This window comes from Neomonachus schauinslandi, chromosome 3, assembly GCF_002201575.2.
Source record: "Neomonachus schauinslandi chromosome 3, ASM220157v2, whole genome shotgun sequence".
Classification (NCBI taxonomy): Eukaryota; Metazoa; Chordata; class Mammalia; order Carnivora; family Phocidae; genus Neomonachus; species Neomonachus schauinslandi.
Genome location: NC_058405.1, coordinates 123,008,470 through 123,019,578, shown reverse-complemented (window position 1 = coordinate 123,019,578; position 11,109 = coordinate 123,008,470). Strand labels below are relative to the sequence as shown.

The following is an 11,109-nucleotide window of genomic DNA, read 5'->3' as shown; positions in this document are numbered from 1 at the left end:
CGATCGGCTGGCGGGGCTGCGGGCGCGACGCCCAGAGGGCGGGCGGGGAGGCGCGGGTGGGCCTGGGCGCGGCGCGAGGCGGTGCGCTGCCGCCTCCCCGCCCCCGGCCGGCGCGCTCTCGGGGCGGTGGTTGAGGCCGCGGTAGGTGGGGACGCGGCGGCGCTGCTCCTCCGCTGCCGCCGGCAGAGTCCGCGCCGCCGCCAGCTCCGCGCGCGAACTCCCGTCCATGGCACGCAGGGCGGCGGCCGCCCGAGCTGCCCGAGTCTCGCCCGCCGCCGTCGCGCCGCACTTTTAGGCGAGTCGGGAGGTCGAGGGCGGAGGAGAAGTCAGCCCCGAGCTGCAGCCCCCGCCGGCCGCCGCCGCGCGGCGAGAGGGAGTTCCCAGAGCGCCGCGGCCCGGGCCGGCCCCTCCTGCGCCCTCCCCCTCGCGGCGAGGCTGCCCCGCGCCCGCGCCCGCGCCCGCCGCCCGCGCCCGCCGCGATGATCTTCCCCAGCAGCAGCGGCAACCCCGGGGGCAGCGGCAACTGCAGGACGCCTTATCGCAAGCAGGTGAGGCGGCGGCCGGGATGCCGCGCCGAGGCCGGCCGCCCAGCTTTACAAAGGGCGCCAGCGCTCGGCCGGACACCGCTCTTCTCGGAGGGACCGGACTGGGCGGTGACCTTGTTTCCGAAGGAGGCGGCCCGCGGGGACGGCTCGGGCCGGTGACCTTAGCTGGGGAGATGCCCTCGTCTCCGCCGGCCGCGCCGGGTGGGACGTGGAGGAAGGGGAAGGGGTGGAGAGGCGGCGAGAGCGCAGCGCGCCGGGCGAGGGGCTTCTCCCCAGCTCTGCAACAAGTTTGGGTTTTTTTTTTTTTTTCACCCTGAAACCTTTGTGTGTAGAAGAGTACGATAATAAGTCGTAACGTTGGTTTGCAACAATCTTCGCTCGGAACCCCAAAGAACCTGCCTGATTCATAGCAAACCCGGAAGACCAATTTGTGTGTGTGCTTGTGTGTGTGTGTGTGTGTGTATGTGTGTCCGCGCGCGTCACCCCCCCATATATATATTAAAAAAAAGAGAGACGAAACAGGAACTTCTGTCACTTTCTCAAGGTTTTCAGTTTTCAGAAGCACAGGGAAATCCTGTGACATCCTAGTTGCAGAGATACTTGGATAAGCCTGAGTCATACACATGCCTTTTCCTATTTTAATACCGTTTCATACATTTTTTAACAGATTGAACTCCAAAGGCACTTTAGTGGTTAGATCGAAATCCCCTGCCGGGAAAAGGAGTGGAGCTGGGAGCTTATAGTTTCGGCCTTTTGTTTTGTTTTTTCATCTTTGTTTTTAAAAGAAGGTTACTGAAGCCATGTTGTGATAAATCTCACAGAGCCTTTCAGCAGCAGCAATAACAAAACCTAGCTTTAAATTATGTAAAAAATGTGCAGGTCTGTTTAGAAAAGGTTAAACTGATTTAGAGGTCAGCGGCAAGATGCTTGTTGAGAAAACAAAAACACGATTGCAGATATTTTTCTACCATAATAAATCTCTTGTCTACATCCTTAGCCACGGAGACAAATCAATTAAGTTATTATCCCAATAATGATACAAGCGAACTCTATCCTTCCTTGCAGACCGTAGCTCTGTTAAGATCATGACAGATGACAGGGATGCCTGGTGGCTTTCCTAAAGACATTCACAGGATTATTGATTATATGTAGTCCTTTTTGTTCTCAAAGTCATTTGATGGGGGGTATGTCTTAGCATAAGTATATCTGAAAGTAGGGCTAATTTGGTCAAACAGTGACGGTGTCAAAAAAGTATTGTTTTCTGGTCTTGGGAGTTCTTTTACTTGTTAGCTTTCCCTTGCAAAGGTAGTAAACACCCTGGTCTGTGTCCTTTGCTGTCCAAGTCAATGCAACTTTTACCTGGCTTAAGAAAAGCTCCTTTTTTTTCCACGAAAAAAAAAATGTTCATTTCTGACTTGTCTGAAGTATATGCTAAAATTGTCTAGATTCAAAACCAGGCATCTCTAAACTCACTTCGTGTGGCCTCATTTAAAATAAATGTCCTCGGATCCAGCACACTTACATCAACTTCATCAATGATGCCGATTTACAATAAATATTCTTCTCCTGAACCCTCCTCTTCCACCCACCTCTCTCTACCTGAAAAGATGGCTAATTATGTAAAGGCCTCATGTATTCATTTATTTGTTGTCAAAACCCGGTGGGGTGTTAGCTCTGAAATGGGGAAAAGGCTCTGAGGGCGAGGCCCTTTTGCTGTGAGGGGCTGGAGGTTTTGTGTGTGGAGGGGGACAGCCTGCTGGTCTGGAGCACGCTGATAAGATGCTCTTCTTTTCACTGGGCTCTCCTTAGATTCAGAGACTAAAAGGGCTGACTGAATCAGAAAAACAAACAGACTTTCTTTTTTCTATAGGCAAAGAAAGAAATGAATGTGTAGGCATTATACAGACACAAGACCCCGGGTACCAGTGGTATTTGAGTCAAAGGCTTCTTTTGTTAGTATTTAGCCATTCACTGGGAAAGCACACTTCCAGCGTGGGGACCTGGTTACCATGAGTGACTTTGTGATCTCATCCTGGCTTCGTCTAAACGGGAAGTCTAATTAATGTCTTTTATAAGATTTTGTGATGTTAAGCTTGCACCTTTCGGTTTGTATAAATTTGTTCATTTCGATGAAAGAATAGGTAAATTTTAGGTGTACAATGTGATTTGATTTTAATCTACAAATATATAAGCAGCTCTTAGAGCTGATTTCAGATAATTTGCCTGAGGAAAAAATGCAATGTGAGGAATACCTAAAAATCACCTTTTGGAGAAAGATAGGAGAATCACAGTTTTTTAGACATATGTATTAGTAGTAGCTAACCATCACTGAGCACCTTACTGCCTGCTGCAGGTCACTGTTCTAAGTGCTTTAGGTGGATTAACTAATTTTCATCTTGACAGTCCTATGAGACAAGTAATACTATCTCCCTTACAGCTGAGAAAACTGAGGCATAGATTAAGTAACTTGCCCAGTCTGTACAACCCAAAGTACTGAGCCGGGATTTGGACCCTGGCAGTCAAGCTCTTAAAACCATCACATTGCAATTGCCTGCTTATGGGCACATCTCAGTAGAAACTCATACAGAGCTCATCCACATCACTGCCCATTGCCTTTTTCATCTCAAAAGACCAGTTTAGGGATTCCTCCTGCCTTTTTTTTTTTTTTTTTTTTTGCGGGGAAGGGTGGAGGTTGTGAGGTTGAAAGTGAAGGATGAAGTAAGTGGATGGTATGGATGATGGGTTCATGACATTTGAAAGCCAAAGTATTGCTTCAGTGAATGACTGTAGAATCTCTTTTTAAAAACTTTATATTTTACGTGTATCGGAGTCAGCCAGTTTCAGTTAAAGCAGAGGTAGGTGGTGCTCGTCCCCCTCCTGCCCCATGATCTCTGGCATCATCTCGGATAAACAGGATTTTCCTGCATCACAGGCCTATGAGCACATTAGAAATACACCTGCTTGGCTTAGGTCAAAGTGAGACACTTTTGAGTGAAGTGATAAGCCAGTGGGCAGTATCTAGACAAAGATTGTTTGTCCAGGCCTCAGTGGAGAAGTGTGTACATCCTATTATTGACTGTGACTTTCAGAAACATGATATTCCTTAGGCATATCCAGTCTGATTGTATGAAAATGCCCTGCAACCTAAACAAAAACCATTTATCAGGACTTCTATAGTTATGAACATATTTTATTGTGTTTCAAAAGAAAAAAATACTTTATGTTAAAGGCTTTAAATACAGAAAACAAGTATTTCCATTTTGCTTTGAATTCTTTTACAAGCCACTTTTCTCTCCATGTTTTCTGACTTCCATTTTAGAACTGCTTTCTCTGGGTAGTTGACTCAGTTATGTCATAGAATTTGGTTTTTACAAATTGTGGCATGTAGCAATTCCTTTCTTGCTATATGCTGTCGTGGTTTGCAATGGGGCCTTTGAGGAAGAGGAGTGAATGCAAGAATTTGTGTGTTTGTGTGTGTGTGTGTGTGTGCGCGCGCGCGCGCGCGTGTGTGTATCTTTCTTTTTCTTTACAAAGATATTGCCAGCTAATAGCTGTACTTGTTAAATGTTGCTAACTTTTGATGAGTGAAGTACTTATCTCCCCAGTTCAAGTAGATTTACATAGTTTGCTGCTTTCTTGAAGATTAACTGGGTGTAGCTGCACATGAAGAATCCAACAGTGATTCAGTGTTTGGCCTTGTTGGAGGATGACATACAAAGCTGTTGATTAATCCTCTTCAAGCACTTTCTGTTCACAGCAATCGATGTGTAGTAGATTGGGATTTTGTTAAGTTTGAAGATTAAAGTTGTGCATAGAAATATTTAAATGAACACTGTCTGAGCTATTTCCAACGTGTTGTTTTTAGAAGAAGGTAAACATACTTAGGCCACAGAGAGTGGCAGTTGAGGGGAAGGTAGCAGAAAACTAAATTGGTATGCATAAGTAAGGTCTTATCCTTATTTCACATTAGGCTATCTCAGAGGGTTGGTGATAAAATAGTATTTCTGAATCAAGGAACTGTGCTTTAAATATGTATCCATAGCCATTTGAAAAGTATAGAATTCTCTATCTGTGATTACCCCTTTTTTCTGCTGGGTACCCCTTTTGGCGGCTCACTACATTTTCTGTAGTTCACTTCGGATTTTGAACACATTTCTTGTTTTTGTTCTTTCTTCCATTTAGGGGCTGATGTCAACTGGGCTCACCACATATTAGCAATACTTGTCAAGCTCATTCTTGGTGGTAGGGCGTGTATGTGTGTGTGTGTTGGGGGGGCGGGGGGAGTCTGTCTTGCCCAGGTTTCTGAGAATATATTTCCAAAGCACTCCACCAAAAATAAGTATTTAAAGATATATAGATGATAGTCTCTCCCAACCTCAATTGTATTTAATCTTCACAACATCCATATAAAGGAGAGAAGGGTCAGGAATTTTGAGACCATGAATTTATTAAATGGCCTAATTGGCGAAAGCGAGGTCTCTGACATCAAGAAGGGCTGGGTCTGCTACTAGGAAAAAGAGAAGGAAGCCCAGCTAAGAACAGCTGGAGCCCCACTACACTTCCCTTTCCTTGGCCTCCCAAAGACATGTGGCACACAGAGCGTCCCAGATTTCAGCTTTGGGAAGTGTAGCTCTGTAATTTATTAGTGTTTTTTGTTTGTTTCATAAAGGCCTTTACTCTAGGGTTGTCAGGTAACATCCAGGACGCCAAGATAAATTTGAATTTCCAATAAGCAATGAATAATTTCTTATATCCGTATGTCCCAAGTATCACGTGGTACTGTGTATTTTTATTCGCCCAGTCCAGTAAGCCAGTCTCCCAAAAACCCAGTTTGCTTTTTAAAACTAGTTATAAAAAAACCCCATAATTATAAACCATACTTTTCCTTCTTTTTCCACTAACATTTTGCCTCTTAGCATATACCTTGAACCCTGATGATAATGTGAATTTCACACTGTTAACTTCTTTGACGGTCACTTACCTAATTGAAAGACCCTGGCTTAAGTTCTGGCTCTACCACTTGCATGCTTTTCACTTAACCTGTCTAGGCCTCAGTTTCTGTTAAGGAAGGATAATAGTGCCCATTCCACAGGGCTGTTGCCATCAGTCCTTCTGAGGTGCTATTATTATTAATGTCCCCACAGAGCAAGCAACAGTGGGTGGTCTTGGGAGGCTCTGTGTGATCCTGGGAGACCTTGACACAGCCTCTAAGAATGGACTATGTTTAGAAAGTGGGGGCAGCCTCCAGACGGGTAAGGACCTGGAGCATGAAGATGAGACTCTCCACCACTGGAAGGAGAGAGAGAGAGAAAGAACCAAAAAGTAGAAGAGTGCACTCCACCATATTTTAAAACAATCGTTCCTGTATCATGCTCTTATTAGCAGAGTTTGCCTTCTCTCTGGGGAAAGAAAGCCTTCCAATCCTTTCTATTTTATGCAAAGATATGATTGGAGAAGGAAAAAAAAGAGCATTGATGACTCTTATCAATGAGAATTTGTACCTTTTAATTTGCTTGAAAACAGACAGATATGATTATTAGTATATGCATGATGATTTCCTGAATTCTTTCCTTTGTCTTGTTTGTACATTTGGTTTTCAAAGACGCTGTCTTTGCATTACTCAGAAAAAATAAACTTTTTTTTTTTTTTTTTTTGGTCCTTGGACATCTGTAGGTGTTTGGTGGGTGTTTGTTTTTAATCTTGCATCTATAGAGAATGGTTTGCTTAACACATTTTAAAAGCTTAGTAAATTTTAAAATAGGATAGGTGGGCCATGAGGAAAGGAAGCAAGCTTTTTCTGGAGTAAGGACAGGTGAAAAAATTAAATGGAACAAACTAAATTGTGTGTTCAAGAAATGAATCAATACAGCTATTGTTACTTAGCACTTATTAAGTGGCAGCAGTGACAAAACTTGGTGCGAGACAGAGTGCTACCCTAATAAATAGAATTGTATTTGGGTTCCACTTTGCTTATTTAAACATACGGAATTTCAAAACAATACAGTGTAAACTAGGGAAGATTATATTCGTGTTTGTTAATCATGCATACACTACAGTCTCAAAAATGCATTAAAAAAAAGGCTGGAGGAAAATTGCCAAAATATTAACAAATATTTTCCTCTGTTGGTAGGTAGAATCACAAGCGACTTATTTTTAGGGATTGTTTACATTTTTTTCGACCTTCCAGTCTTTCTTGCTTCCTCCAGTAAATATATAGTTCTTCGGTTGTCAAGAAAAAAAGTGAACAAAAATTTAGAAAATCATATTATTTTAATGTCTAAAAATTGTGAAAATCCAAGAAATTCACGTCATTGAGAATTTCAGCCAGTTGTACTTAGGCACTCCTTGGTTCTGTTCCTGAGCTCTGAGATATCCTTTCCTATTCTTTATGAATTTCTATTCTTCTTTTTACTGCAAACTCTTAATACCATCTCTTTGGAAGTCACCTATTACTGATGGATAGTTTTCATATTTATGAACTTTAGTATTTTCCTATTTTTTTAATTTATTTTTTTAGATTTTTTAAATTAATTTATTTGACAGAGAGAGAGAGAGAGGCAGCGAGAGAGGGAACACAAGCAGGAGGAGTGGGAGAGGGAGAAGCAGGCTCCCTGCTGAGTGCGGGACTCTGGGATCATGACGTGAGCCAAGGCAGACGCTTAAAGACTGAGCCACCCAGGCGCCCAGTATTTTACTGTTTTATATAGACCAAACAGGCCTTCTGTGTTTTGATGTTTTAAAACTGTTTTTAAGACATTTTTGGGACACCAGTTTATCTACATGAGTCAGTAAGGGGAAAATGGAGCTATATATATGAAATTTCATATTCTAGATTGCTTTTCAAGAAAGTAGCCACCCTAAATATATCCTGAATACTGAGGAATTGGCCACTATTGTCTCTGTTTTCATTTGACTTACAGCTGCACTTAAATATAGCTGTTTTGTGGACAGATAAGTTCCCCTGCATTTAATTTCCACATTAAATGTGAAAAATCGACACTGTCCTACTCCTTATGTCAGAATCCTTGGATTTATTTTATTACGAATACTCATGACTATCTTCATCACATACTTCCTTTGTAGCGTTAGTTTTTTGAAAGGGCAGCGGAACAGGAGGCGTGGCTTCTTTCTAGGCCTCTTTAATTTCTAATGGAACATGAGGTTTCTGTAAGAAAGACGCCATACAGATAATGTCAGCACCTCAGAAGCTGTTGTTGCTGTGTGACCCACGGGCATTTTCAGTATATCAGGGGAGTTTTAGATGTGTACGGTCCAGGCTGCAAGGCTTCCAGTGAGAAGAGGAGAGAGAGCCTGAGTGAGGAAGGAAGAGGTGGGGGCTGAGAGAGAGAAAGGAAAGCAGTGTTGCCTCCTTGGGTTCTTAACTGTGTTAGCTGATGCGTCACTTTACAGAATCTGTTAAAGTCTCATTGTTTCGGTGCTGTGTATGTAGGTTGGATGCAAATATGTAGCTTCGGGTTTTGTATGATCTCAGGTTATTACACTCCATTGTTTTCTTCGTGTCATTCCCATCACCTAGAATTTCCTTTTAGCTCTGCTCTAAGACAAGATCTGTCTCTCTCCCTGCCCTCAGGGAACTGCCTAAAAATGGCCCTTTTGGGAGACCATTTATGATCAAACCAGTCCTGCCTCGTGAAAGATTCTAGAAATGACTTTGTCTTTACTTTCTCTCTCTCTGTTCACAGTTTTTTAAAAAAAATTTTTTTTTTTAAAGATTTTATTTATTTATTTGAGAGAGAGAATGAGACAGAGAGCATGAGAGAGGGGAGGGTCAGAGGGAGAAGCAGACTCCCCGCTGAGCAGGGAGCCCGATACGGGACTCGATCTCGGTACTCCAGGATCATGACCTGAGCCGAAGGCAGCCGCTTAACCGACTGAGCCACCCAGGCGCCCCCTCTGTTCACAGTTTTATAGGTCAAATGCATCAGACCAATTCCAAGGGAGTGGATATGTTCTTTTGTTTAACTGAAAGTTTAACAGACTCCAAAACATTGAGTTAAATAATTACTGAGTGTGTAACATAAGTCAGGTCGGGAACAGCCATCCTTCTGTAGGAAGTAAGCTGGTGGCATGCAGGGCATACACTGTTGCTCATCAGGGGAGAGGCTGGGCAGGGAAATCAGTTAGCTAGCTGTTAGGACAGCTGTGAGATAGAGAGGACCCAAAAGAAGGCAGTTAAAGTGTGGACAAGAGGAACAACCAAATTTTTAGATGTTTGAGTACATAAAGCCCCTAAAATCGTATGTAAAATGTTGCACATATTAGCTCTTTCCTGGGGAGAGCTTCCTAGCTTTCATCAGTGTGCCAAAGGGATCTGTGTCCTCCAGAAGATTTTATGACCACATGTGGAAGGAGATGGAGAACTTAAAGATGATGCCAGATTTCTTTTTTTTTCTTTTTTCTTTTTTTTTAAGATTTTATTTATTTATTTGAGAGACAGAATGAGAGAGAGAGCACATGAGAGGGGGGAGGGTCAGAGGAAGAAGCAGACTCCCTGCTGAGCAGGGAGCCCGATGTGGGACTCGATCCCGGGACTCCAGGATCATGACCTGAGCTGAAGGCAGTCGCTCAACCAACTGAGCCACCCAGGCGCCCAAGATGATGCCAAATTTCTAACTCAGGAGATGGGATCGGTGGTTACATCATGGAAGGTGACATTTCAGGCGGAAGGGACATGACAGCAAAGATCTGAAGATAGAAAGCATGGGCTTAATATATTAGGCGAAGAGTGAGTAATTCAGGTTGGCCAGACTGGGGGGTAGAGGTTGGAAGGTGGGGCGGGTGGGGAGGGGTAATATGGTGTAGCTTGCTAGAATGGCTGGATGAGAAAGCCTGAGTTTAGAAGGTGGTGCCCAGTTGAAAGAAAGCTGTAAAAAGGAGTAGTGGCAGTGTGGAGGTATTAGATGAGATGTGATTTAAGATTGTACGGAAAGAATTGACAAGATTTGGCTGGTGACTGGATGGCGGGGGTGGGGGTGGCTTAGTAAACGAGGGTCCTAGATGTCTAGTTTTAGATGATTAGGAAAATAAAAAGTTAGTAGAGCCTTGCTTGTTCTGGGCTCGCGTAAGAAAGAACCCAGCCATTCTGATACAGGGATTTTTCTGCATTTTTTAATGTGTTAAATTGGAGTGGGGGAAGTGCTAAATTGTGATACTCAAATGTTCAGACACCAGGGACGCAGAAGGCCCTTCCATGTGCAATTTAGTCTCATTAAGGCAGAATTGTCCAGCCTAAAGAGTTAGTAGCACCCACAGTATGAACCACTGTAAGAACTCCTTTTGCATCCAGGAGATGGTCATAAACATTTTTTTACTGTTCCCCTGGGATTTTCCTAAAGTCAGTATATAGAGGCTGTGTCACATGGGTGCATGGATTTTTGTGTTTGGCCTGGATCCCCACATCCTTTGGAGTGGAGCACTTATACAGCAACTCTCTTGATAGTACATGTAGTCATCTGTACATCTATAGTGTAACAAGTGCATTCGTTTTGTTAAAAGGTTTCCCACTTCAACAGGAGTACGGAAGATGGGTGGAGGGGGTGCTTAAGGGGTTAGAGTATTCATCCTACCACCCTAAAAATTTCCGAGGAAAGGCAGTGAGCTTGGTTTGGCCACTTTAATTTGGCTACATGAATCACACATCACTACCCTTCCCAGGCAGAGCTGGAGCCGTGGCCCCCAAGCTCAGAGCCTCCTGAAACACGAGGTGGAGCGTTGGGAATAGGTTAAAGCACTCCAGGGAGAGAATGTGTCCAGAAGAGGCTAGACAGACCAGACACCACAGATTTTGTGGTGGGAAGGAGGAAGATGAGCCTTTGGTAAAGGGAAGGGGAAAGAAAGGGCAAAATGTTGGGGGAATCCAGTGTCACAGAAGCCCAAGAAGAACAAAGCTTCAAGAAAAGATGGTCAGCTCTGTTACATGTTTCCTGGAGATCAGGGAAGACAAAGGCTGAGTAAAAGGCTATTGGAAATACCATTGGGAGGTCTTTGAAAGCCTTTCAAACAGAAGTTTCAATAGAGTAGTATGTGTGTGGTGGGGCCAGGAAGGGCAGGTGGGCGTGAGGGTTGTAGAAAGCGCATTCCAGAGGATTTAAGGAGTGAATGAGTGCGGAAGGGTGTGTCTTTAGAGAAATCAGGTGTCCAGAGGTAAGAGTCTCTTCAGACAGCCTTGAGGCAAGATTATCTTCGCAGCCGACTATGGATGTAGGGTAGAGCAAGGTAATAGAAAACAGAAGGAATAGTTGGAAATAGGTCTTTATTTTAAGAAAGATTGAGGCAGGTTAGTCTTGCAGGAAGGGGATCTGAGTGAGTTTCAGTCAATGATACTGGAAGGAGGAGGTTGGTTAAGCTAGGGATGTCGAGGAAAAGTAGGAAGAACAGTGATGCTCAGTCTTTTAAAAACTTCCATTTCGGTAAAGAGGGTTGGTCATCTGTAAAGACTGAAGGAAAAAAAAAAAAACTGGGGGTGGGGGGGGGAAGAGTAATTCTAGGCTTAAAGAACGTGGCGAAAGATTTGGAATAATCGCTTTTGGGAATTTGGTGAGTG

The 11,109-nt window shown here is 43.8% G+C and overlaps 1 protein-coding gene across 3 annotated transcripts in view; it reads left to right on the top strand.

The window, feature by feature from the left end:
• RBMS1 (RNA binding motif single stranded interacting protein 1) overlaps nt 1–11,109 on the top strand; it is a 210,055-nt gene that overhangs the window by 78,479 nt on the left and 120,467 nt on the right. Inside the window, exon 1 of one of the 3 annotated variants that reach the window (XM_044913661.1) lies at nt 412–548. The exons of the other annotated variants lie outside the window; for them this stretch is intronic. Within the exon in view, the coding sequence (XP_044769596.1) occupies nt 480–548 (69 nt within the window). The 5' untranslated portion in view covers nt 412–479. Of the gene's footprint in view, nt 1–411; nt 549–11,109 lie in introns of those variants that run through there. 3 annotated transcript variants of the gene reach the window in all.